The 26934-nt window shown below is 44.5% G+C and overlaps 2 protein-coding genes and 1 long non-coding RNA gene across 8 annotated transcripts in view; 1 reads left to right on the plus strand and 2 right to left on the minus strand.

Moving 5' to 3' along the window:
- The window catches only part of LOC117895716 (protein TANC2), a 53149-nt gene extending 27042 nt beyond the window's left edge, over positions 1 to 26107 (minus strand). For 3 of the 6 annotated variants that reach the window (XM_034803570.1, XM_034803571.1, XM_034803569.1), the window contains exons 1-3: positions 25974 to 26107; positions 25726 to 25871; positions 19699 to 20668 (exon numbers count right to left, since the gene is read on the minus strand). In XM_034803570.1, coding sequence (XP_034659461.1) covers positions 19699 to 20668; positions 25726 to 25764 — 1009 coding nt within the window. In that variant the 5' untranslated portion in view covers positions 25765 to 25871; positions 25974 to 26107. Of the gene's footprint in view, positions 1 to 14237; positions 14829 to 15305; positions 15448 to 19698; positions 20669 to 25725; positions 25872 to 25973 lie in introns of those variants that run through there. The other 3 variants (XM_034803572.1, XM_034803573.1, XM_034803574.1) reach the window with 3 other exon arrangements.
- LOC117895718 (trichohyalin) lies at positions 3482 to 5201 on the plus strand. The gene has a single exon (XM_034803575.1). The coding sequence runs from the start codon at positions 3482 to 3484 to the stop codon at positions 5171 to 5173; it is 1692 nt and encodes a 563-aa protein (XP_034659466.1). The 3' UTR covers positions 5174 to 5201.
- LOC117895720 lies at positions 5927 to 6215 on the minus strand. Its single transcript, XR_004648956.1, has 2 exons — positions 6079 to 6215; positions 5927 to 6047 (listed from the first exon to the last, which is right to left on the minus strand). It is a non-coding gene; the product is annotated as an uncharacterized LOC117895720 (long non-coding RNA).
- Positions 26108 to 26934: the final 827 nt, after the last annotated feature.

Here is a 26934-nt window from a genome sequence, read left to right on the forward strand (position 1 = left end):
ACTTAAAGTTTGAATTTGATTTCTGACAGATTGAATTGGAACTCATTGGGCAGTTTAGGGTCTGTCAATGAATATATGTCCAACGGAGAACTTATTATTGGTAATATCAGATGGCTGAACCTCAATTTATAGATGGAACATGATCATCAACGAGAAGAGCAAAATCACAGCAGCTCAGCCAAGAGCATTGCAGGTGTGTTTTTTCCATCTGTCAATGGATGACAAAACCAGTGTAAAACCTCATGTTTAGCCCCACTTCCCCTCGCTGCTGCTTGGGTGATTTGCCACGCTCTTTAGAGTGTATCAAATTCGAAAATAAAACCAGCCAGCAACAAATTGCCATCGAAAAACGTGATCGAGTTGACATTGAAATGTGTTGTTTCGTTGGCAAACAACACATACCGAACATATCTCGTACTTGTACTCGTACTCGTATCGCCCTATGAAATCAGCATAGGCCTGGGCCTGCACATAATACTTTTAAAGTATAGAAAAATTCAACTGTAGAACAGAAAAGGGTGGAGCTTAGCGAAGCGGATCGAAATGCTTCACAATTGATAATGAAACTATTTAATTGAGAGTTCAGCGCCAGAATTAACCCAACCAATTCCACTAAATTGAAAAGCCTCAACATCAATTTGCGTCTCACTTCAATTTGATTTTGAAATAAGCGACAAATATGTTGTATATGAATACTTTTTACTACTCCAAAACGATGACATAAGCCAAAAAAGTATTTCGGGCGGGGGGTTTATAGTTGGCTCTTTATTTCTGCTTGACTTGTAAATTGCTCGACCGACAGGTTAATAAATCAAATCGCAATTCAAAGTTAATTCTCAGCATGGCTATAAATGCTCCAAAGCCGCAATATCAGTGACAAGAAATGCCATACATTCGTTACAAATCGGTGCTTACAGAATATACACACTCAAAATAGAGATGATATCATGCAGAGACTTCAGTTACTTTATTGAAACCTTTCTGGGGCCAACACAAGACTGATTAAAATTTCTTGGAAACGTTTTCTGATTCTTCTATTTTCCGGCTAACGTTAAGTTGCAGGAGAAAGGTAGAAAAACAATATTTGATTAACTTGTGAATGGAGTAATTAATTTCGATGTAGGATAGAAAATAACTATCTTAGCGAGAATATCTTCAAATTACTTTAGCTTTAACTTGGCCATCTATTAATCAGTTACATCTGACATCTGCCAAGCGTTGGCCTTTGGACAGTCTTTCCAGAAGGAAGAGACGTAAGCCTAAACACAATTCCTTCTTCGATTTAATATCTAAAAATATTTACACGTTCCTTATTAAAGTAAAAGCTATTCCATTAATTTCCGGTTACAATTTTCCCACTACAAACACCACAAAAATTTGCAGACAGCAAATGGTAGTTTGTAATTATAGTCGTTAAAAGGGGAAACTTCTGCTTCCAGAAGCTGCCCTACAGAAGCTGTAAGTTTCTCTATAAAATGTTTTCTAGTGTTTAGTGACTCTTTAGCAGGGGATCTTCAGATTGAAACGTCTTTTAATTGCATGTTAATTGCTCTAACCATACCAAGACCAGACCAGACCAGACCCTAGAGGAGCTGCATAGAAAGATCGAGAGAGAAACATTGTGCAGGTCGGTAAAAGATACAAAGAACAGCTAAGGAGGAGAAGAGAGAAAGAGGAACCTGGTCAACTTTGAAGTCATTGGGGACTGTGGACTGGGGGACTGGACTGCTGTTTGCTCTGTTTCTGTTTCAGTTTCAGTTCTTTCTCTGTTTCTGCTGGTAGTCCCCCAGGTTTGGTCTTGAGTTGGAGCTGGAGTGCAGGTACAGGTCTAAAACAGTTGCACTCATTTGTTGTCCCGGTCGTTGTTTGTTGTTCTTGTGTTCGCCATTCTGTTCTGATCTCTCGAGTGGCAGTCCAGTACCTACTAAAGTACGTGTGGTTATGGTCCGACTCTGCTTCAGCTTCAGCTTCTGCCTTTGCCTCTGCCACTGACTCTTCGTCTGAAAACAAAGACAAGTTTTTCAAGTTTTCCGACAGGGGGCACATGAAGTCATTCAAGTGGAAGCAGCAACAACGAGGCTGAGGCCCAGGCTCGACGGTAGTCAGAGGCGGTGGACAGGCGAAAGGCATTGCTGCCTCTCTGGAGCTGCTGCTGTCATTCGCACTTGAAGATCAAGTGATATATGTCTCGCTGTCTCTCTGTCGCTCCGAGTGTGTCGCTCTCTCTCTCTCGCTCACTCACTCGAAGACAAAGTAGAATCTGAAATCGACAGACAGCAAAGATAGATAGCCCTGGCAGTCCAGTCGTATATATTTACATGGGTATCAAGGCAATGGTCTATGGGGAATCAATAAGCTTCGATTAGATAAGAATCGGCTGCGAGGGGGGTGACTAAGTTGCTCTAGAAGGTGTCATATGTAGTACACACCACTTCACTGGCCACAAGAATTGTGAAATGGCAGAGTGCCCCACAAAGTGAAATGCACTCGAAGTGGAGTTTAATCTATAAAAATGCACCTTTTAATATTTAAAAGCTTCAGCTTTGAAAAGTAAACACCCAAATGGTCATTAGAAGTGAACTTTCATACGTTTCACTCTCTCTCTCTCGTTACCTTCTACAACTACTCTGAATGTTCTATTCTGGTTTAATGGTGGAAAGTGGGTTGCACCTTTATCGCCCGCGCATTGAGGTTTTTTGGTGGGGGTTTGGTTAGATATAAAAACCCCGAGCAAACGCTGTAAAAGGCGAGGCGCTGACCCAATTCAAAGCCCCATGAATATTCGTAGGGCTTTCAAAAGTATTCATTGTGGTTTCGATTCACAGTCAAGTGTTAATTAAATTAATCTAAGGGCTCTTGAGGTAGCGGAAGCAAATGAAGCGTGCCTTTTAGGGTTTGCTTGTTGCTTCCACATTAATTTCTGGAATTTACTGACAACTTCAAACCAGATTCAATCAGTTCGGATCCGTTCGGACCAGTGCACAGCACACATTACGGGCATTACGTGTATTATGGGTATGGGGTAGAGGAATGGGGGGCATTGGTATGGCAAACACTGTAATTGGCTAAAAGCATCAGCCAATCTTTATCACGAAACCTGTCACTTGTTGCTGTTGTCTGCAACATAACTTTTGGACATAATTAAGCCATCAAAACGAGCTGGCCAGGCCAAAATGCTGGCCATTTGCGTTGACAGTTGTCGCACGGAGCACACGGAGCACACGAAAAACACTAATTAATTAAAATAAACTACTTAAAATGTCGACGATTTCTGTTTTGGCATTTGGTTGCAACATTTTTGGCATCGTATGACTGGTGATGATATCTTCATTTGTTGGATTTCTTCCATAGATACTCTACAGCCCCAGCCCCAAACAATCTACTGACAACCAGCCCAATCCTTGCCATGGAAACAAGAAACAAAAACAAACAAGAAAAGAAAAACTACATTCAATGATAGTTCTCAGCTAATCTCCTTGCCATGCAGTACTCCTGGCTCCCGCAGGAACGTCGTGAGGTAATCATCCGTGAGAAGCCGCCTTTGGTCATCTCCAACAGGCGGTTTGCCCGCATCCAGGCAAATGCCAGCCAGGCAGCCAAGCAGGAGCGACTGTACCGCCTCCAGCTGCGTGAACAAGCAGAGGAGCAACTGCGTATCGGCGGCGAGGAGCTGCTGCGGCAGTTTGGTGGCAAAAATTTGGTCATCACAAAGGCGGAGGAGTGTCGCAGGGAGCTGCAGCAGCAGCGGGAACAGGAGGTGGAGGCCCAGCGACTGGCGGAGGAGGAGGCTGCAGCCGCTCGAAGGGAGGCACAGCGCACGCAGAAGGAGCGCATAGCGGCGGCCAAGAAGCTGCTGGAGCAACTGCGTCCGGGCCCTCGGGAGCTTCAGTGTGCCCGGCTCCAGAGCGAGGTGCTGCGCAGTGTCCAGGCCCAGCGAGAGGTGCAGGTGGTGTTTGCCCAGGCTCTGGAGCGGAAGGCGGAGCAGGACAGGCGCATCTACCACGAGCAGGTGCTCAACGGGATTGAGGATACCCAGCGGCGTCGGTCCGAGCGCTGCCAGCAGCTGCGGGAGCACAAGCAGGAGCTGCTCGGCGCCATTGCAGAGCGGGAGAGGGAGCGACAGGCGCTTAAGGCTGAGGAGTACGAGCAGGCACGCCAGGAGCGGGAGAGGAACCAACGGCAGCTGAGGGAGCAGCAGCGCAAGGAGGAAGAGATGGTGGCTGCCAGGCGGCACCAGAAGCGGGAGGAGGCTCTCGCCTCGCTGGCCATGGCGGAGCAGCGTCAGCAGCGCCTTCTCATGCTGGAGGAGGTGGAGCAGGTGCAGTGCGATATCCACAACGAGGCAAAGGGACGCCTGGAGCAGATGAAGCAGGATCGAGCCCGAAACCGCGTACAGAAACGCATCCAGCGGAACGAGAAGCTCGCCCAGGAGCTGGCTCCTCGCCTCCACTACAGCGCTGGCGAGGATGAGGCGCGCCACAAGCGTCAGCTGGTGGAAATGCAAAATGCTCACAGTGCGGAGCAGGCCAAACGTCGCCAGAGTCGCGAGCAAGCCAAAAACTCTCGTTTGGCCATCCAGCAGGCTGAGGACCAGCTGGCCCAGGCCGCCAAACAGCAGGCAGAGGCTGACAAACGCGATGCCATCGATCGCCGCCTGAAGAACGACCTCGTACATGTGCAGTTCAAGCGGCAGCAGCGCCAGGAGCAGATCCAGCGCGTGCGACAGCTGCGCCAACAATTGGACGAGCAAGTGCGGCAGCGGCACGAGGAGGAGACACGACCCGACACCAACTACAATCGGGAGGCGCAGCTGGAGTGTCTGCGCGAGGATGCCTTCTTCTTCGACTATGCCCGCCAGCTGATGGATGAGGCCCAGACCAGGGGCTGTCCACTGAAGCCCTTTGTCCGGGCAGTGGGGCAGTACAAGAACGAGAACCGCATAGGGGCGGGCATCCGCGTGCCACCGCATATGGTGACGCGCCTACCAATGGGGCGACGCACTGCGGGCGACAGCCCAGCCGAATCGGAGGTCAAAGCCAAGTCAAGTGCGGAGGAAGCCAAGCTAGCCGAGGAGGAGGAGCAGCAGCGGCGCAACATCGAGGAGAGCCTCAAGAAGATTGAGACATTGGTGTTGGCCGAGGCCACAGCCAAAGAAGAGAGCAAGAAGGCATAAAGACTGGCTGGAGGATCCTTCATTTTCTTTTGTCCTCCCACTCCACACAATAAAAAGAAACCCCACAACCAACCCGTGAAGTTGTGACCCTCCCAACTTGACTTTGTTTCTGGCTGTAACTTGAAGTCGAAATATTTGGTATGGTATTCCATTACGGAGGCAACCCAAATGCGAATCGTATTGAATTGCGATTAAAAATACGAAATACGAAATCCAATTCGATGTAGGATCGATTTCCAATGCCATTACTCACGGGAGTAATCGAATGCCTCCATTAGTGGTGCCGTGTGTCCATGTCCCATGGCTAAGTAACGACATCATCAGCAACACAGACACAAGGAGCTCTCATTTGCGGTACTCTTTGAGTGTTGGGGTGAAAGCTCCTTGAGATATGTATATGGATGCATATAGATTAAGGTAGAGAAGCACAAGTGAAAATGTTAAAGAGAATTCACGAGAATTCATAGCTCGACTCGCGTTTCATTGCTAAGGGTATTTCTAGTTGTGGTTTTGGTTTGATAGATATTTAGATATCGATATGGTAGATAATCTACTGAGACAGAAGTTTAAGGCATTGAGTAAGCGAGTGAATTATCTGGTTCGACTTGTCACTCAAATGGGGTTTGCCAGAGGTACGCCTTTGGGCTTTGGGGTTTCTCTGTTTGCCTTCTTAGCAAACGTCTGGCAATGAATGGGGTGGCGGGGAGGGCGGGGGCATTTGCGGGTATTAGTATCGGTGTTGGTGGTTTTTGGGTATCATTTTGTCTATTTGCCTGACGCTTAAAAGTTTTTTATCTTTCTGTAGTTGTGGTTCTGGTGGTTGTTGTGCCTGTGTCGTCGTGAACTTGTTGATTTTAGATACAAACGCGAGTCGCTGTCGTTGTGGCTGTGGCTGGGGCTGTGACTGTCGTTGTTGCTGTTTTCTGTTACTGCTGCTGTCAGCGTTGCTGTCGTTGTACGTTGTATTTGCGCAACCAAAAAGACAACAGAAAAAATACAATTCAGCTCTACAGCCAAACTGAACCTGAACCTGAAGGTTAATTGTATCTTCTGCTATGCTTTTTGTGCATTTTGGTGTGTTTGAAACGAAACGAAACGAAAACTCAAACCCCAAAAGGAAGCCAGACATTTATGAAATATTGTGTCCACACATTCGTCAGTTCTCAGAACTGATGTATGAATTATGAATTGGGGCGGCAGACACACAGGTAGATGTTTCCTTTACTTCTTTGGTTTCTCAGTTTCAGCCAATTAGTTGAAGGATTTGGCATGGAAACTGGTTATGAGAACACACGACTAATTGTGTTTAATGAGTTGGCAAATGAAGCAAACCGACAGCAGAGACTCGTGTCGGATGGATCGACTTTGTGTGACAAAATGTATTGCAAAATAATAGATCGAGGAATACTTCCTCTTTGCCAGCTCTGTGACGCTTCTCGGATGATCTAATCCTCTGTTGGCTGACCAAATTAAGGGGTTTGGCCTAAGAGGTTTTACCATTTCAATGTTTACTTACAAATGTGTGAAGTTTGCTTCTACGAAAGATGTAAATTGGAACCAAAACTTACCTACAAGTAGAAAAAATAAATAAATATTAAAGTTTTTGTTAAAAATAAAGTCTAAATAATATATATGTATAAATAATATAATATAATAAATAATATAAATAAGTGCCTCCTACAAAAAACCTCTACTAAAATAAATATAAGAATAAACTTTTTTGTTGAGCTAAATGTACTACAATGCCCTAAACATTTTAATGGCTCATTAAAAGCAACAAGACGGACAAACAATTCCATGAAATTTAAGTAGCACACATAATCATAAAAGCAAAAACACACACATGTGGCATCAAAGGCATTATGTGTCTCCAACAACCTCTTGCGGACTACCACAGAGCAGAGTATTCAAGAAAAAGATCGACACAGACCAAAGTATGTATTTGTATCTGGCGCGAGTCGATTGGAACTAATTGCCTTGACATTTCGCTCGGATAACCCATAACCACTGCTCCCCTCCACACCCTAAACATTTCCAGTGTAGTTGGTAGTTTAGGGTTTTGCTAAACACTTGACAGCAATTAAGTGTGACGGAGAGACATCTCGTAACATGGCGCTACTCTCCCCGCCCAGCTGTCATTTCGAATTTTTATAATAACGTGCGAAATGAAAGCCACATCGAACCACATGGGAGGTATGAACTTCATGCTCGTATACATAAGAGTAATCTTTAGACAATTGAATCTATTTTTCTAAGATTTTCCAGAACTTAATCGTGTCAAACGATCGTTAAATCGATTTATGAGTACCCCAGCACTGCCACAAGTGGTGTCAGGGACGTGTCAGCCAGCTAGATAATGCAGAAACCTTCAGAATAACAATAAGTAGAATAACATTACAATCAAGGAATCGTGTCTTACAATACTCGATTCGTGTGGCTTGCTTTGTGTAGTAAAAATATAATCAGAAATAAAAACATTGAGCGTGAAAAATGAATACAACAAATGAATCAATGAATAATCGTAACGAACAAGAAATCGATCTCTGTGCAGCTCTTCCGCTTTGCTTTGTACGATTACTTATGTATCCGTAATTAATCAATTTCTGCTTCGAAATGTGCATACAAATAAATCGCATTCGCATTGTGTGAGAAATAACCTGCAGCGGGGGGAATGAGACCCAGAGCTTGGTTTTATAATAAAAATGTTTAAAATTTACGAGACAAAGGCGCAGCTCTGACGCGGCAACATGTTGCCGACGAGCGGCAGAGAATAAAAGTCCCCGACGCGGTGGCACAGAGGAAAATATTCGCATGGGACTTTTGCTAAGTGTTAAAAAAAACAGAGAAAGGAGAAGCTGCTGGGAAGTGCAAGGGACGCAGACAGTAACAAGACTTTTTTGATTAGTTATGTTTTTCGAGCACAGTTTTTGTTTCTAGTCTTGAGAGCTGGTCTATAATTTATGTTTTTAGCTGCATTTAACCGGCAGGCAGGCAGACTGGCAGGCCACCGATCGCATTTGGTAGTCGTGCCTGGCCGTTTGGGCCATGGAAATTTGACAGAGGGGCCCGGACTCTGAGGCAGCGAACTAACTTCCTTGGCCAGTTGCCGTGGCCCGTTCCATTCCGTTCGGTTTGTGTTCCATATCGCCCATTGAACATCGCAACGCATAAATCAAACTTTGGACTCGGCGCAGAGGTTTTTCTTCAGCACACACCAAGTCCCATACAAATTGTCGGGTTTGGTATTCAAAAATGTTTGGCTATATCAAGTTGCGCGCCAGCTTCTTGGAAGTTGGTCCACAGACCTCCAAGCCAAGCCAAGCCAGACCAGGCAAGCGGCCGCTTGTTGGTCCAACAAATTTATTGCCTTTTAATGCTGCGAAAAGTTCTTCGAAAGCTTCTCCTCCGCTTTATCCCCTCTCTCTGTAGCGTTGACATTGTAGCGGTAAATGCTGATAAATTAATTCGCTGCAACGTGTTGCAACGTTGCATGTAGCATCCAGGTTGCAGAGTGAGTCAGCGTACCCCAAAAAAGGTTCGACAAGCTGCCACAAAATGTCAAAATAACGGGGCATGGGGAAGGGAGCTTTGCCAAAAAGGTTTTTTGGAAAGTTTATAAATTACAAAAAAATATATAATGAATATTTTATGCACAGAAATTGGCTTCTAAGAAGGTGCCCCATCCGTCAATGTCCGACACCTTGCAGAAGGCAGACAAATTCAAAATTAAATCTCTCTTCAAGTGTCGGATCAACATTTTAAGTGACATTTTTGGGTACTGAATGAAAGCATTAAATAAAGAACAAAGAAAATAAGTTGAAGAAGCTCTTCCTGTTCCGCTATTGTTATAGTTGTTTGTCCCATCTCAGAGATGAGTCTTCTAATTAAAAGAAATGCTTATTCATTAGGCCGTAATTTCACTGGAGGTGAAAGTCAGAGCTCTTTGCGTGGAGAGGAGAGACGAAAGACAAAGCACAAAGACACTCGTAAATCATCATCTGAGCGGCAATTAAACAGAGTGGGAAAGAAAAGCACTTAATAAATTACCGCAATTCGACACGCCCACTTTGTAAAAACAAAATAATAATAATAATAAATAATAAACAGCGTGCCAAAGGGGAAGCCATAAATGAATGTATGAATGAACGTGAATACACCCAAATCGCATGTACATTTAGCAGATATTACTCACAAAATACTCGTAAAAAACAATCGCAACTCGTTTTTAGCATCAAGTACTTTTTGTTGTACTTTGCGCACATTTTCAATTTCCATATGAAGTGCCCTTCATATTTATTGATTTTTGTGTATTTATTGCCCACGCGTCTGCTTTTTTGGCAAGACTTTTGCGTGGCTCTGAGAAATTGCTCAGATCTGAAGTGGCAGCAGATAGAAATCTCCTTTGATGCAGACAAAGAAAGTTTATTTTTTCTCAGTTGCAAAGAGATGAAAGTGGGAGATATTGAGATCAGTTTAATGATTTGTGAACATTTAAATTCAATTTGTACTGCTGAAGTTTCCGAATTAATTCTTACTTGATCGGTATCTGTCTGTTTATTATTTTGTATCGTTTTTATCAATCGTATCTCAGTATCTGGGTACCAATGGGTAAAAATGAACTAGGTTGTCAAGATCGATCGATTCTGCTTGCAATTGTTCATTCCATTGGTATTTGGAACGCGAAATGTGAAGACCTTTTGATTAGATAAGTACACATAATAGGGGGGATATACAGACTCAAACCCACTCATATACACCAGGTACGTTCGCACTTTGGCCGCTGAGGGCCGGGACGGGCCGCACCTGTTGCACTGCTTTGCCAAATCGATAAGGTTTTTCTTCTGCTGTTGTTGTTACTGTTTTTGCGGCGCCAAGCAATAAGTCCAGCCGACTTTTTCAATATTTACAAATAATTAAAAACGGTAATTGGCTTTGCTTGTTGTCGTCGTCACCTCGCTCCACTCCACCACCACTCCAGTACACTCCATTCCATTCCACTCCGGAGGTGTGCTTCGAAAACTATTCCAATTGTAGTCGTTTGCTTTGCAAATTGTCGCGTCGCCAAAAAAACAATAAAATGGGAAATAGTCGAAATAGAGCTTTGGGGTTTGTGGATTTGTAGTGTAAATATTAAAAGGTAAATTTGCATGTATAAACAAAAGTCGACAAATGTTAGCTGAGCGTTTTTTTGCACGTTTTTCTCTTGTGGTTTCTTATTTGTACGTTTATTTCTGTGCATGAGATCTATCGCAAGTGTTGATCTTAACTTTTGTGTGGAGTGGAGGTTAGCGGGGTAACAAACGTGACTTTTGCTCAATTTTCGTTTCTACAGCTCCAACAGGGAAGATGGGAAGAGTTTTAGTACGAAGAGATTGCGAAGGTTGATACGTTAATTGTAGATGGCAACCAATGATTTCCCAATCTTTGAGAGCTGTCCTCCCAAAGATACCCTCTTGAGTCGTTGTCAAGGCAAAAGACACCCCAACATATTCCAACATCCCAAATGCTTCTTCATAAAAATAGCAATAAATGTAGGCATTGAAACACATTGTCTGCATATGTTTTATCCATTCAAGGTTTTTTCCCATCGCCAATTAAATTTTTATGAATGTAATTGCAAATCCATTGAACAGAGATCGCGGAATATCTTCCAAGAGATACGAGCACTACTCGTACATTTTGGTTTCTTTCGTTTGCCATTCGTTTGGCACTCCGTTTGATGTCGTTCGTTGATCGTTTGGCCATGTCCTCGGCTACTTGTTCATGTCTCTTGCCACACATCACAGGGAGCTGCCGCCAGCGACAGGCAGAGACAGAGACAACTGTCTTACGCCTACAACTTCACAGCAGCAACAACAGCAGCAGCTTCTACTACAGTTACACGCAAAGACTCCAAAAGCGACTCCCGATATAAGATGGGAGAGATATGAACCGTTGTTTTCTGCTGCTGCTGCTGCTGGTGTTTTTTATTATTATTTATCTACACCACAACGAAAAAATATTACGCAGCGGCTGGCAGCTCCTTGTTTTTGCTGTTTCTACAATTTTGAAATGCACAAAAGATTGGGTGGGGAGAAAATCCCCATAAATGTGCGAATAATTAATTGGTTTTGTTAGAGGCTTAACCTTAGATACGAAATTTATGCAATGCTTAAGATCCGATCAAAGACTACCGAATTTCCGAAATTTTACTGCTAATTTGATTATTATTATTGTTGCAGTTTATTATTCACCGAAGTGTACATTTTTTGCAGCAGATGCGCACATTGATGTTAATTAAAGATATGCCACAATTATTGATTGCCTCAATTAAGAGTATAATTCTTTTAGTCCCCAAATTGCGGTCACCAGATGAATAATATTCACTCGCTAATCGGCAAACGAGAGAGAGCAGCACCACCAACAGCAACAGTTCAGTACTTAATCAAGAGAAAAGTTGTGCAAGAAGAGAGTGCAACGGAAGCCAGCCCCAACTGCTGTCCATCTGTGTCGCTGTCTGCAACACGTTTTGCCTGCCTGCCTGCCAGGCAGAGTTGATTTCAAAATAATGAGTTAATAAAATGCATGAAGAAAGACCCCAGCTATGGGGAGACACAAAGAGACACACAGAGACAGTGTGAGCGAGAGAGGGGTGCAGATGGATATGCGCTTGCGCAAAGTGTCAAATAATTCAAAATGTCACAGCAAATGCAAAAACAAATTGAAAGTAATTTTTTCTCTCTCAGCTGTAGACATCTTTATGTTGCCGAATCGCTTAACTTTATAGGAGAATACTTTATTCCAACTGAATAATTAAATTCTACTTTGAATTCTCGTATGACCTAAAACCAGAGTACTGGTTAGTCGGATGTGCTGCCCCTGGTCATGTTGCAATCTTGTCTCGGCCACACTTTAGACGCTCATTTAGACAGGCAACCCGCAGAGATGGTGCTGCTTCTGCCACACAATTAAGCAGAGCCAGAGCCGAGTAGCACCGACCTCCTGCCTGCCAGCCTCTACGACTGACCCGACAATTTTTTTGCATTTCCAACTAATTCGCCAGCAGCGCCGCTCCACTCAGAGTTTGCCTATAAATCTCACTCAGAGTGCAACCTAATGAGGCCTGAGGGTGTGTTTTGGCAGCAAATTAACTCATTGCCACTCCGGCACGCTGTTCTTCATCTTTTCCATGGATCTCCCTTTCTAATTTGTGGTGTGTCCGCGGACACAGACGCTCTGGCATTGAGACAGCAGCCCCCCAGATCCGCAGACTGGCATGCAAATGCGGAGCGGACTCAAGCTAAATCTAAAAATATGCAAGTTATTCGCCTGGCATCGGCCGGCAGCAGACGGCAGACTGCAGACATCTCGCCTTAATTAGACTTGTTATGACTGGTCAGTTTTGCAATTTGCAATTAAAACTATGCACACGAGTGCTTCGACAGCTGCCTCGAGAAGTGGAAATAGAATTGGAATTAGAGACGCTGCCCCTGAGACTCCACTGCTGCCTTCAGCCTAACACAAGAGTCAAGAATAAGGCTCTGGGGTTTGAAGACTGGTTACCATTTCGAATGAATTATTGCCTTGGATATCCCTATATGTATATCTCTCTGGGAAGTGGGTTTTTTGCGAGCCTCTTCGAGATCCTTCAGAACTGTCTAAGCTTATCAAATTCAGAAACGCTTTCCGTCCATTTCTAATGCCGCACAAAGGATCTTCAAATCCACTCGAACAAATAAATTCCAAGCCACAGAACCTAAGCTTTTTCTATATTTCAATCAAAATGCTTGAGAGCGACTCAACTTTAACCTTCAACTTGGAATTGTGTGGTGGGGGTAGGGGGAAGGAGGAGAGGGTCTACCCGGCAAACACTTGATACACTTCCACGGACCCTGGCTCGGTCGAACGAACCACAATGTTCCCTACTATGCTGCTGTCTTTGTCTTGACTGTTAACAAATTTCCAAGTAAAATATTTCTGGGAATTCTTTCCCCAAACACAACAACAGCAACAACAACAGCAGCAGCAGCGACTGGCAAACAAAGCGCATGTGCCGACATCCCCTCAAACTTCCCCTCTCTGTCTCTACACTTGGCTGTCTCTTTCTGCTTCTCTTTTTGGCATGCGCAATGAAAGAGCAAAAAAGAAGAAGCTTTCGGCGATGATTGCGCAAGCGCAACTAAAGCAGCAAGCACACAAAAAGCAGAGACATGAAGAGAGGAAGCAGAGGAATAAGAGGACAACCCTGCGAAGAGACTGGAATTTTTATGGCATTTCACATGGTTGAAGCTCACACTTACACATCCTCCTGCTGCTGCTGCTGCACTCCCCCATCCAAACCATGTCTGCTGCAACAACAAAAGACTTCCATTGTCTCTCTCTCTCTTTCTCTGTCTTCTCAGATGCGCTTGAGGAGTCGAGGGAGGAGAGAACGAACAAACCCGGCGCGACATGTAAATTAGTGCAAAAGTATTTGCATTTTAATGTAAATCCAACAACAACAACGACAACAGCGACAACGGCAACGACAGTGCCGCTGCCGCTGCAAAGTCAATTTGAACAGAAAATTGCAATTAATGCAATTTGCATTGTAAATTTCAGTTAAAAGCGGTAACCCTTTATCAGTTGTGGACATCAAAAGTACTACAAGCGGAAAGGAGTAAATGCGATTTGCAAAATTGAAGCCATTCCAATGAAGGAGATGAGATGATGGCCATAAGATAAGAGTCTCGCGATCAAAGAAACCGCTTGGCCAACGGAGTTCATTTTGAAAAGCTTTCCCAGTGCGAGTACAATAAATAAATGGGCAGCAGTCTGAGGTTGTGTTTGGCTTTCTTTTAGTTAAAACAGTAAGTATACCTGACCATACTTCACTTGTCTCGGCACTAGAAAGATATTTATCTAATTGGTGTTTCCTTCCACTTTTAAATGTTGTTGCGTAAAATCCATTAAAGGAAATATTTGTGTGTAAGAAAAAAGAAACTCAACAATCATCCCTGCCCCACCCTTGAACCATCACAATTAACGGAACATTTTGCTTTGCTTCTGACACCAAAAATGAGTGAGCCCAAAGGAGTTGATTTACCTAAAAAACTGCAGCTATTCCCGCTGCCAGATCGACGACCGGTTGTTTTATTGCAGCTCCAATTATTTTCAAAATTTCCTTTATCCTTTGCGTTGACGGTGTGGTTGTTGTTAAGATTGTTGTTGCTGTTGCCGCTGATAAAGCTTGTGGTCTGGCTGTTGGTGTTGTTATTTCGGGTTATGTTGCTGGTGCCTTTGCCACTCGAAGAGCGGTTGGTTAGTGGGAACATGGCATGTATCTTTTGTGGTTCGCTGTGGGTTCGTTGGTTGCCTCATGTACAAGTATCTCAGCATCTGTAGTATATGTAGCCGTCTGCTGTGGCTGAATCTATAGCTTTAGTATGGATGCAGTTCCAGCTGCCTGTTGCCGATGAGGCGAATCCTTTTAAGTCGTTGCCCTGGCAGCCGGGCGCCTGATTTAGCTTTGTTTCTTGCTGCCTAAATGCTTGTCTTCCTTCTTGTTCTCTTCTCTGTCACACTTTATGTATCACGTTCTCTTTGTCGCTCCTTTTTTTTTATTTCTTTCGTTTGATTCGTTTTCAAAATGCACTGGCAAAAGCAGCCATGGAATGCTTTAAGTTAAAATAAATCACTAAATATAGATGTTGGCTTTTTTTTATAACTCTATTTTTATATTTTTAGATTGAGTAGTTGGTTCTCTTCGGATCCTCTTTTGTTTGGCCACAATGTGCAAAGAATTTTACTGTATCTTTAAATTTTAATGTAAAACAATTTCATGAAATTTAGTAATTAATTAAACCGCATGACTCTTGAATAATTTCGTACTATATTATCTTATCCCCCCGTTTTGGAGAGGAGTCATCGTTTTGCAAACGGTAAACAGTAAAATATTTTCACATGACACAAGAGGAATTCCTAGACGATTATGCACACCCCCCCACACACACAGCACACACTGAAACAAACACTGGTATTTATGATCGGCTAAGTTATTACATTTTTCTTCAGTGCATTCCACATTACTCATCATCACCTGCCGCAACGGCACATGGAAACTATGTTTAATTTGGCAATTTTGCACTTTTTTTGGGGGCAGAATTTGACATACGAGTATGTGTTTCTGAAATGAGAACCGTATCCAAAGTAGCGACGATGCCGGGCACGTCCCGTCCGTACGATTGATCGCGGCTGGCGGAGCCGTTGTTTGGCCGAGAGGTGCGCGTGCGCGAGCTTTAAAATGCGTTGGAAAACTGAGCGGGCGAAAAGCCAGACACATGGTATAACCATGCCATGCCATGCCTTGCCACAAGGTATGGGCAACTCAGCGTGCTTGCACTCTCTGTGTTCTGAGCGTGTTTGGTCCCTCGCAAAGGGAGAGCTCGCTAAGCTGGCTCCCACCTTTTAAATGCTATGCCAAAGCCAGACAAGTGTCGGACTCTCTCTCTCTCTCTCTGCACACAGTGGGCTGGGAGAGAACGCGCGCAACTGGTTTACCGGTTTTCCAAAACGAAGACACAATTTCAGAGTGTGCTTGCGCTCTCGTTGTCGTTCCTCCTCTCTCCCGCTGTCTTGATGTTCAGCTCTCCAGCTCATGGTAGAATTACTAATAGGTAACGTCGTCAGCTGAGTGCAGGCCCATAAGCTTATTCACCACGCTCTCTCAGCTCTCAGAGAGGCAAGCTATCTCTCTCTAGCAGATAGCAAACGTTTTACGTTCTGCACTCTTCGTTTTTATTGTTTTTGCTGACAGCAAAGAAAAGATGTTCGATAATAAATGAGCTAAATAATGGAGCTAAAATACTTCCATGCAAAGTTTTGGATCGGCACAGCAAACAATATTTTGCAGACATTTTCATTTTTAAAAATAAAAAATACATCCAAAATAAAAAAGTACTTGCATGTACAGTACTTAATTTCATTGTCTTCCGCTTACGCCTTCATTCGTAAGCAATGAAGAAAAAGAAGAAGAAGACAATGAAAAAATTCGTGCGCTACACAACCTCTTTCGTCGACGTTTGGCAAACGACTGACAAGATTTACCGGCCTCGAATGAGAAGCACTGTGGTGAATCCGTTACCTATTAGTAATTCTACCATGCTCCAGCTGATATGCGATCTCTGCACGGCGCTCGGTGTACGGCGCTCGGCGTGCGTTGCTTGTCTCTGCGTCTGTCTTATCAGTTCCACTATCACTCTTTTTCTTTCTCTTTTTTTTCAATTTGTGTGGAAGCATTCATTCACGCTGAGTTCTAGTATTTGTATTTGTTCTTTATGGGTTTTGACTGATTGAGGTGCTGACTTGGTCGCGTCGCTTATCGCACTGCCTTACCTCCCTCTGCACACACCGCATCCGGCTGCCCGAGGAGCGAATGATGACGCAAGCAAATGTAGGTGCCTTCAGACATTGGACTCCACTCCACTTCACTCCTCTCCAGGGGCTCCTCTCAGATAAGTGACTGGTTGAAAGTGAGTGGATTAGGCAAGATTTCGATTTGGCCGAGGATGAGGTGGAATGGTGTCACTCTACAGGGTGCCGTCGGGACTCCCTTGAACTTATTCTACAGCGGTTTTTCGCCGACGGCAGATGGCACGGTGCGAACACAATTATTCTCGAATATTTACATAAACAAAATGATTAGATAGAAACCCTATTTGATCCGTTCCTTTCATCAGGAAAATTGTAAAAGTATTTTTTGGGGCCAGGTGCTATACAAAATCCCACCACAACCCAAAAAGGTAACAAAATCAATTGGGAGTGCAACTCGAGGAGCTTCATCACCGTTTCTGGTAGCATTCCAATCACATGGAAAGGTTGCCCAATTTCCCAGTAGCTGGAAAGCCAAATATAATTTTCAATTACATTAGAATTAATCTACTCATTAGGTGGAAAAGAGAAGAAAGAAACGCCCGAACGCCCGCGTTCAGCTCACGTAATCTTTGAGCAATGACAATAATGGTTTGTAATCGCTCGAAACATGTTCGGGTTCGTGTTCGTGTTCGTGTTGGTCGTAGATCCCTCAGTTATTGAGTCCATGTAAAGCGATCAAATGAGCTAATACCTGTGACACAATCGTGATTAATGGGCTTTGATTGCAGCAAGAGACCCAAGACCCATGTGGATGGGTTCTCTTTCCATTACATTTTTGTTGTAGAAAATAAGCGTTGCCATAACAAAAATCTAGAAAATTACAAATAATAACAGGAATCTACTTGATAAGAGAAGCATAAACAGTAGGGCTGATCTAGAAAATTAAATCACAAACTGATTTAAACATTTTGCAATGTAAAAGTGAAGCTTTAAACTTTCTTGGAATCATCTTAGAGTGGCACCCACAAAGGTTCTTCTAGTTCTCAGTCAATTGCATTCTTAGACTTATAACCTTTTATGTCGTAAATTATATTTAATCAAGAGCCAAGTAAATGGTTTCCATTGTAGCACTTTCATTATCGCAACTGTGGAAAAGACTAACTACAGAGTTCAACTCATAAATATTGAAAGAGCAATTGCGAAATTCAAATTCAAGTGCATCGATTGTGGGAAATCAGAGACTCGCCCCGCTCCGACTCCGAGGATGGCTTATCGAACACACAAAATGCATTCAAGTCGGTGCGTGCGCTGGGATTTTATTGAGGCTCCTATCTGGATCCGAGCTTGGGATCCATCCCGTGCCAATAAATAGTTACCGGGTCCCGTGCCCCTTTGGGTCCACCGTCCAGCTGTGGCCACGGGCAACTTTGTTGCAATGGCAAACTGTGTCCGAGTCCGAGTACGAGTGTTGGCCTCTCGCATCCGTCAGATACAGATAGTTTTCAGCCGGTTTCTCGATTCGTTGTTGGTCCATTCATGGCAACTACCGTTTGGGTCTTTTGTTTGACTTTGTCTTGCGGCCGTCAGCTCTCCTCCAAGTCTATTTGTAGATACAAGCAGCCAAACAACACAAGCGTCTGCCACTGCCACTGCCTGTCTTGGTTGTCTTCTTCGTCTTCCCCCATTTCTCTCTGTGGCGGTGGTGGAGTGGAGTGTGTGCTGAGAGACTCTTCTACCTGTTCCATGGATGCGTCTCCGAGGCTCCGCTTTGGGTCGCTTCGGCTCGGTTCGGTTCAGTTCAGTCTCTCTGCACGTTCTCAGCGCAATCTCAAGTGTTTTTTAAAAGTTTTCCAGCGATAAGCAATGGAACTTTATGGCCCATCCACATCGACTCGCACTCATGCACCCCCTGGCAGTGGCTGTGGCTGTAGCTGCGGCAGTGGTTGGAGCTTCATCATCATCATCCATCCTAGTTTGCCATGGTTTGGTGTGGCACTGGCACGGCGTTCGGTGTGATCATGATGCATATGATTCATGACTTTTCACTTTTGCACACAAACACACACACTGCAAACGAGCCACGAATTTCCACAGCCAGGGCAGAACAGTGGATCAAAATTGAGAAAAACTATGCGAATATCTAACAGGTGGAAAGAATACTTGTTCGGAAGATATCAAAATGATTTTGGGTATCCAAAAAGGTAACTCATACGATGACATATCGAACACCAAATATTAATTCATTCTTAAAAGATTAAATCGCATGACAACCACTATGCAAATATTGACGGGGCTGGGTCTGAGAGAGGCTGAGGCTGACACTTAACCCTTGCATAAATTCTCATCAGCAGCGTGGATGGTGGGGCTTTGGAGTGGCACGTAAATTACTGTGACATTGCACTTTGCAGCATCATTTGGCAATTTGTTGCAACTATTTTGTTTGGTGGCTATGCCAGTTTATTGATTACTTTTAAATGAAAAGTGGAAGGAAGTGCAAGCGGCAGGCTGGCGCATAAATCTTGGCCAATTTTCTTATTAGAAACTGTCAATGTCACAGCGTACTCGTATCAGCGAATTTTCACCCCGAGGAGGATCCTCCCAGCTGGCTGGCACGGTCATATGCTAACCAAATAAGAGATATATAAAATCCACTTGGATGATTTATGACCCTGGTGCTGTTGGCTTGTTAAACATCTGTGTGAAATGGCTTTCTCTCTCCTCTTCTACTTGGGCTTTGTTTGCTCTACGGCCGATTGAATCGTACCAAATCGTATGCACCACCACCATTCGCCCGGTGGAAATCTGTTGGCTCTAGAGGCCGAGAGGATGTTGTTGCTGCTGGATGGCTGGCTGGCTGGCTGGCTGGCTGCCTGATGATGTTGAAGTGTGTGCTGGGGGTCAGCGTTAGCCGCCGCCTTGCGGGCTACCTTTCTAATGACGAAAGAAATGAGTCCGTTGCGAGTCGGTCATTAAAACAGTTGTACGAGGAGAGGAGTATCTGTGTCTATGTCCGGTAATGAAGGATGGTAAATGAGTTTAATGCCAGGCTGCATTGATGAATTGCCATTCAGTCATCATTCAAATGGTAATACAAGATAAATAGCCAAAGGATTGGCGAGGTCTTTCTCACAATTAGGCATAAATGGGAAATTTCATGGATTTTATAGCACATATTAAGTGTGTGAACCACTCACCAGTCTCTGCTGCACTCAGGCACTTGGCAGATGCCTCCTCGTCCAGCTCCTCCTCGGGATTGAGATCGTCCGTGTCCAGGAAGCCGCAGCTTGCGCTTACGGAACTCCAGTCAAGGGCACTTACGCCATCGCTGGACATCATGGAGATGTCCATGGGTGGAACGGAGGTGCCGCGCAGTGTGCTGGTGGCACTGATGCCGCCAGAGTCGCCGACGCCGCTCGCTGAGACGACCAGCGAGGAGTACTTGAGATCGAGGGAGGAGTTCATGGAGCCGCCGTAGATGGAGCTGGTGAGGGAGGCGCAGGTGGAGTCGAAGCTGCGGTTGCTGGCGCGACGCTTCTCGGGCGTGGCATACACGGGTTCGGGTTGTTCTCTTTCCTTTTTGGGGGTGCACATCTCTGTGTAGGCCGGCGGTGGGGCAGTCGAGGAGATTTCACTTGCTATGGAACCATTCAGTGTGCCGTAGACGGAGGTCATCATAATGTCATTGCGATTGAAGCTGTGCTGCCAGTAGTCCTCCTCCACATTGCCCGAATCGACTAGATCCGAGGACTGCTCCTGCTGCTGCTGCTGTTCATCGGCCACCAGCTCATCCAGATAATCGGCGTCGCCCAGACGTGACTCATCGATCATGGCAATCGTATCATCCAGATTCCCTTCCTCATCCTCGCTTTCAGACTGACCCTCCTCCTCGTCCTCCTCCTCACAGCTCTGCCCTGCATTCGCGTTCAGCTTCTGGAAGGTCTCGTCCGCCTGCTGCATCATGTCGTAGGCATGAGGAATGGAGCTGCCGGCCAGCGAGTCAGAGTCGTTCTCCTCGATGCAGGACAAATGACGTGTGCGAAAGCCATAGATAATGCCATTGGCGAGCAGCTTTGGCGGCGGATTAATGGGCAGCGGTGGCGTTGGTAGATCAATCTGTTCTTCGTCCATGTGATGGAGTGGCAACTGCTGCAGCGTGGCCATGAGCTAAAGAGCATGAAGAGAGAAGGATATGTATTGAAAAATTATGTAAATGTAAGTGAGATTATTGATTCTGATCTGCTGCTGATTTGCTATCTATTCCAGCTTCCATCCAAGGCACAACTGTACCTGGACAATGCTCCACATTCAACATAATTTGACACATGTAATTTGAGGGCTGACTTGACATTAACGATCCTACATAAAAGACACACAGACACACTGATGCCACACTGGATGTACCTACAGCGGAAATGAGCCCAAATCTTAGTTCAACTCATGCCTGAAGATACTGTACATACATCTGTACATCTGTAGGTGTGAGCTTGTATGCGATAAGCCCGGGAAACTTTAATGCCACTTAATGCCAGGGCAACAACAGAACGTGAAATTGTTTCCACATAAATCTCACATACATGTATGCATGTATGTGTATGTGCGGGAGGGGGCACACACATGCAGCAGCTCCACAGACGGAGCTGGAGACGGAAGTGTCCCCCCAAAACGATAGACGCATGCACGCAACTTCCCCCATTTACGGCCACATGTGAGCGCATCTTCAACGTGTGGCCCCCTGCAACGATTCTGCTGCTGCTGCTGGCGTCTGCTTCTTCCGTGGTGCAAAGAACTCGTAATAGTTCTGCTGCCATTACATGGGCAATGTCGTCGCACTCTTGACATACGAGTCCAACTCCGTCCCATCCCCCACGCCCATACTCCGCCTCTCAAGTAGGTGTTGTCTTAGTTATTGTTGCTGTCTTAGATGTAGCTCCGCTGCAGCTCACTATTTTTAAGTCGCTTGCGCCACCATTGGGAAAACTAACAAAAGGGACTACAACTGGGACTAGGACTGGTACGGGTCGCTCAATGGCGGGGCTGAAACATTGACTCTGGCAGTGCAAAGTTTTCTTAAATAAACATTTTGGTGCCCCCCGATCCGTCGTTTGCAGTTTGTTTGAATGCAAAAATTTGTTATGGCTGGTGGCCTGAACTTGGTTTTGGTTTGGTCTGCGGCATTTGGGGAAAACTACACTGGAAAAAGTTTTCTGCGTTTAAGGAAAGATAAAATTCAATATTTTTGGTATAGAATTTTTAAGTTTGGATTTTGAATTACAACGACAAAGCCCTCAGCAGTTCAGCATTAATGGGCCACATCATGCATTTATATTTGTTCTTTTACTATTCTAGGGTATTCTCTTTTGCAGAATTAGCGTGTGCATCTCGAGGCTCATCATTGGGAAGAATGGGAACATTTGGGAAAAAGGAGAGCACGCTCACCTCAGGTTTTGTAAAATCTTTCTTATGAAAATAATAGCTGCAAAAGGCGGAAACGAATAACACTTCAAAAACGTTAAATCATTGCGATAATTCAATGAAATTCCTACAAGTAGCCACTTGTCTGTGTGTTTATGGGTTTGATAAACTCAAATTTGTATCTAGTATTACCACAAGAAATGCGTTTTCCACAGTGTAGCATTTCCACCAAACTAATGCAACAAACAAATTACTTGAGGCGACGAAAAACTATGCATCCCCCTCTCTCTCTCTTTCTCGCTATCACTCTCACTGCGCTACTCTGGGGCTAGGGCTAGGACAAAAATAGATCAACCAAACGATCGCATCGGGTGACGGTGACGCGTCTGTTGTGCACGGGCACGGGAAGCAGGGCACACAGGAGAGAGGCTGCCGCCGCTGCCTGTTCTGTTGCAGGGGCATCCGAAATGACGACGCGACGTGGTGGCAGTTGTTTGTCGTGCGCCAAAGCGGGAAAATGCAGCAGGGAGCAAAGGGAAACGGGAGTGGTACATGGGGCATGGGGGGACCTAGGATCCCCAGCAAACTGCATTAAACTACTTTCGTTGCAGTTTATTGCTTCGTCTGAGCGCGTTTCTACTTTTAGCTATTCCATGCGAGTGTGTGTGTGTGCAAGGTACAGCAAACTGAAGGTAAGGCAATGCAAGAGAGTGGACTCTCAGAGTGGTTCTACCTCACCTCCAATTTATTATACCCTTTGTGTGCACGCACATTTTCTCAGCCTCTTGAATCGGTGAGAATCTTGAACTTGTGCTGCTTCCTTCACTCTTTTTTTTGTGTCTTGTGTTTACATATTTCTTCGTTCTTTTTGGGTGGAAAGTGAAATGAGCGGAGAGTGGGAAAACAGCCTTAAAATGTTGAGCAGGGGAAAGGTAATGGAGAACCATCGAACATGCGACATTTTTCAGTTTGTTTCCAATTTAAATTCAGCGTCTCCCTGCCACTGCCCCATGCCCTGTCCCGACAATGCCTTTGTTTCGCCGAGCCGTTCCAGACATTTGCACTTAAATGCATTGAGATGTGGTCACTGGGTACCCAGGGCGGAGCATGCGAAATTCCTCTTTCCCAAGAAGCATTATATTCGCATTACTCATTTCGTTGCCATTTTTGTCTGGGATTCAAGCGAACTCTTAGATATTCTTAGATCGAAACAAAAGTTTTACGGTGCAAAAAGTATGCTATGATATATGGAAAGCACTTGGTCACAGGAAACTTGAGCTTCCTGCAGCAAAAATAAAACCAAAAGAATACAAACTATACACAACTACACACAAATACACAACTTATAAATGTTTTCTTGAACATTTTCATCTCGAACCTTTTATTTTTCCTTGATTAGGATCACTTTTTGTTGTTACTGTTTGCAAATTATCTTTCGAATATCACTTTAAAGACACAACCCACTGTTATTTCGTACAGAATTTCATTAACTTTCACTGATAATCCAATGTGTGACAATTAATCCGATTGGGGACTCGCCTGCACGCGATCTATACGGCCTGCCTGTAGCCGTACCGTTTGTGTCTCTCTGGTTTGCCGTAACGTATCCGTACCGAGCGCGAGCTGGAATGCAATTGAATTGCCTCGGAAGCCAGATCACGGCACCAACTGCATCCGTTGGCAGCAGTTTTCAGTTGCGGCAGTTGCAGTTGCAGCCGTGAGGCGCAGTGTGGCAGCGCAGTCGCAGCAGCCTTCCTCGGCAACAAGAGGATGATATGTTCCCGATACTAACTAGACGGAGACAACGTCGCGCGAGCTCGGCTAAAAATAGTCCGGAGTCGGACGTGCAGTCAGCGCCGGTCCATCACTTTTGTTAGATTCCGTTTCCCCCGTGTACCCGAGCCCCTATCTTCCCCCCGCCGTTACCCCTCGCACATGCCACATCAACAGCCGCAGCAGACGCGACGTCTGTTTGTGTTGCACCCCGCGAAGCCGGCTCGGATTCTCGGTTTCTAATGGGGTCCCCGCAGCCAAAGTTTGCCAGCGGAACCAGAGGTGTCGCTTGCTTGGTTGCCATTTAATTGCACGGCGCTGTGCCAAGGGGAATGGAATGGCTATTATTGCGACTATTTTCAAAGCGAAGATGTGCCCCTCTTCAAGATAATACAATCTATGGGAAGTGTCTTTCAAATCCTGACTAATTTCTCAAAATTCCACTGCCATATCCATATCCTGCTGACTGTACCACAGCCACACATCCAACCACTCAGACCCAAGCCGAGTTCAATGCACTTAGGCAAAAGGCAACAAGTCTGCGCTGCAGGATTGGACACAATTGCAGTTCATTCAACCTAGGGACAGGCAGACAGGCGCAGTAGAGGTGACTCTGAGACTCTGACTGCCTGGATCTATGCGTCGGAAGTGAACTAATTTTTCATGTTTTGAAATTGGATGACAATGAACAGGAGGAGGACGAGAACAAGCTTCTGAGGAAGACAGGGACAGCAACGCATGCGCAACAGCAGCAGGGTTTGTTCACCTCAAGCTGTGCACTAGACACATGGCCATCGATGCTTGTACTAAGTAGTTATAGTTACGCACGGATTGTGTTACATGCCGCCTAAATGCTTCGCTGGAAAAGTGCTCAGCCCCACCCCTGGATTTTCGTTGATTTTTTCGAGCAACTGCTTCAATTTCTGATTACTTTTTCCCTGTATTTATCTTTGGCTGCTTTAATATCATTTCCACTTTCACCGCACGACGGGGGAGGGAGAAAGGGATGGAGGGTGCAGCGACGTGTCGTGTGAATGATTTGTGACACCTTTTTTGATGACTTTTGATGCTGCTACGCCTGCGCATGGAATCCTCTTAATCTTGGGGGATAATTTAAAGAGTCTTCTAGCTGCGGGCAGGATTTAAAATCGATCTGCTCCTGTCTTCGTGATAAATTATTGTGGGAAAACCACATAAATTTAGGGAAAACCAAACCAAGACCGACTCATTGAGAATGTATGAATGTTTGCCTCACTGACGTGATTATTATAGATTCGGTCTTGGACTTGGACATTTGTATATTTTTGATTCGAATTTGAAACATTTATTGCCAAATTGGTTGTTTAATTCAAGGTTTTTACCACCGGCATTACACTTTCTTCCGACTCTTGTGATTTAAATGGCAATCTGTGTGCGGCAGAACATAATTTCCAAACTATTAAATATTTCAAAGCATTGAAGTGTTTTTTTGTAATTTTGCCCATGAAGTTTGGCGAAAATTCATTCCAACCGTTCCAGAATATTATTGGACGGGTGAAAGGATTTTTATCTGGACTATGTGAGTAACGAACTCTGATAAATTTAAATTTAAAATGTACAAGATTAAAATTAAAAGGTCTACATTCCAACTACATTTTTCGGTGACACATCAACCGTCATCAGTTCATACTTTCAGGCGGATATGAGATTATACCGAGCTAAAGTATCTTTTGGGGTTGGCTTTATATAGAAAGTATGAATTTGATTAAATAAACATGAAATGCAATTATCTCCTTTAAAAGTTAATTGCATAGCGCTATTATTTTACCGCATAAGAATAATAAATGTCTCGGGTCACGAACAATGTCAATGCCATGGAAAGGATTCCTATAAATGGCTCTAACATCCCCTAAGCCATTCATACATACATATGTACATACATATGTACTTACATACATATGTTTATATCTTTCTACAGAACAACAGAACAAAAATAAGGGACCCAACTGAAACTGGCAGGCTTTCAGCCAATAAGTAAGCCATACGAAAACACTTACTTGGTCGTTAGATCTCTTTGGGTTGTGCAGCACTAACATTCAGTACTTCTTCAAGAACGGCCGCTGCCAAAGGTCGACTTCTGAGCGATTTAAATGTGCTTCTAGTATCCACCAACGATGGAATGTTGACCTCTTGCTTGCGCCCACTAGAAAGAGGAAACAAAAGATAAATAATTTCGATTTTTTTGACTGCTCTAAGGTCCTCGTGGTAGCTGCGAGTTTTTGGGAGGGCGTACAGTGCTACTTACGCAATGCAGGAAATGCATTAAAATTTACGCCATCAAGAGACGTTAAGAAACTCCCAAATGGTCTGACTGTACAGCATAGATTTCTTGTGATTTAATTGCCAGATGACGTTTTTGACGTCGCCAATTGCCAATGTCGGAGCAGCACACCGGCATGATGGAGGGACTTGTCCAGTCTGAGCGTAAAGACCTACATATGTATGTAGGTCTCTACATCCAAGTAATCCATAATCGAGCTCGTGCGAGATTCGTCCAAATCATCAAGGCGCACTAGACGACGCATTGCCTATGGAAAGGGCCAAAATTAAATTCTAAATATAAATTTGCACACTAAACGTTTGTTCAGGATTTGTTCATCATAGTACGAAACGACGAAATATTCAATAACCACTGCTTGCCCAGGAAAACACACTTCTCATACTTCTCCTTAAGGGTCTGTTCATCAGCTCGCGGGCGTACGTGTTGCGCCACATCTCAGGCTTCAACTCCTGATTTAGACTCGCCTTTTCAGAACTTCGCCTTCGAGAAAACCGACGATTTGCAAACGTTTGCCTTGACTCCAACAACTGAGCTTCCTGCAAAGTAAACGTACGGTAATTGAAAGACAATTACAAAATTGTGCAAGAAAAATAACGGTAAATTTTGCGTATGCATGCACAGACGTGTCTGTACGTACAGCGTCAGGTCTTTTAGCAGGTTTTAAACGCCCAAAAGTCTTTATTTAGTTTATTGAAGACTTGTATCATTTTATCTTACCCTAATGACAAATTCGTCCATATTTTCCCTCTTGTTTAGCATTTACGACGTAAACTCATTCTGCCGCAAAAATGCGATGCTTTGCCGGCGTTTTCCGCGGGCATTGCAGACTATTTGTTAAAATTCAGATTGCTCAACCGCTGTCTTCTTAAGTGGGAAATCATTTGGCAAAACTTCAGAGGGCGGTTGCTTAATTAAACCTTCCAGT

Source organism: Drosophila subobscura, chromosome J (assembly GCF_008121235.1).
Source record: "Drosophila subobscura isolate 14011-0131.10 chromosome J, UCBerk_Dsub_1.0, whole genome shotgun sequence".
Lineage (NCBI taxonomy): Eukaryota > Metazoa > Arthropoda > Insecta > Diptera > Drosophilidae > Drosophila > Drosophila subobscura.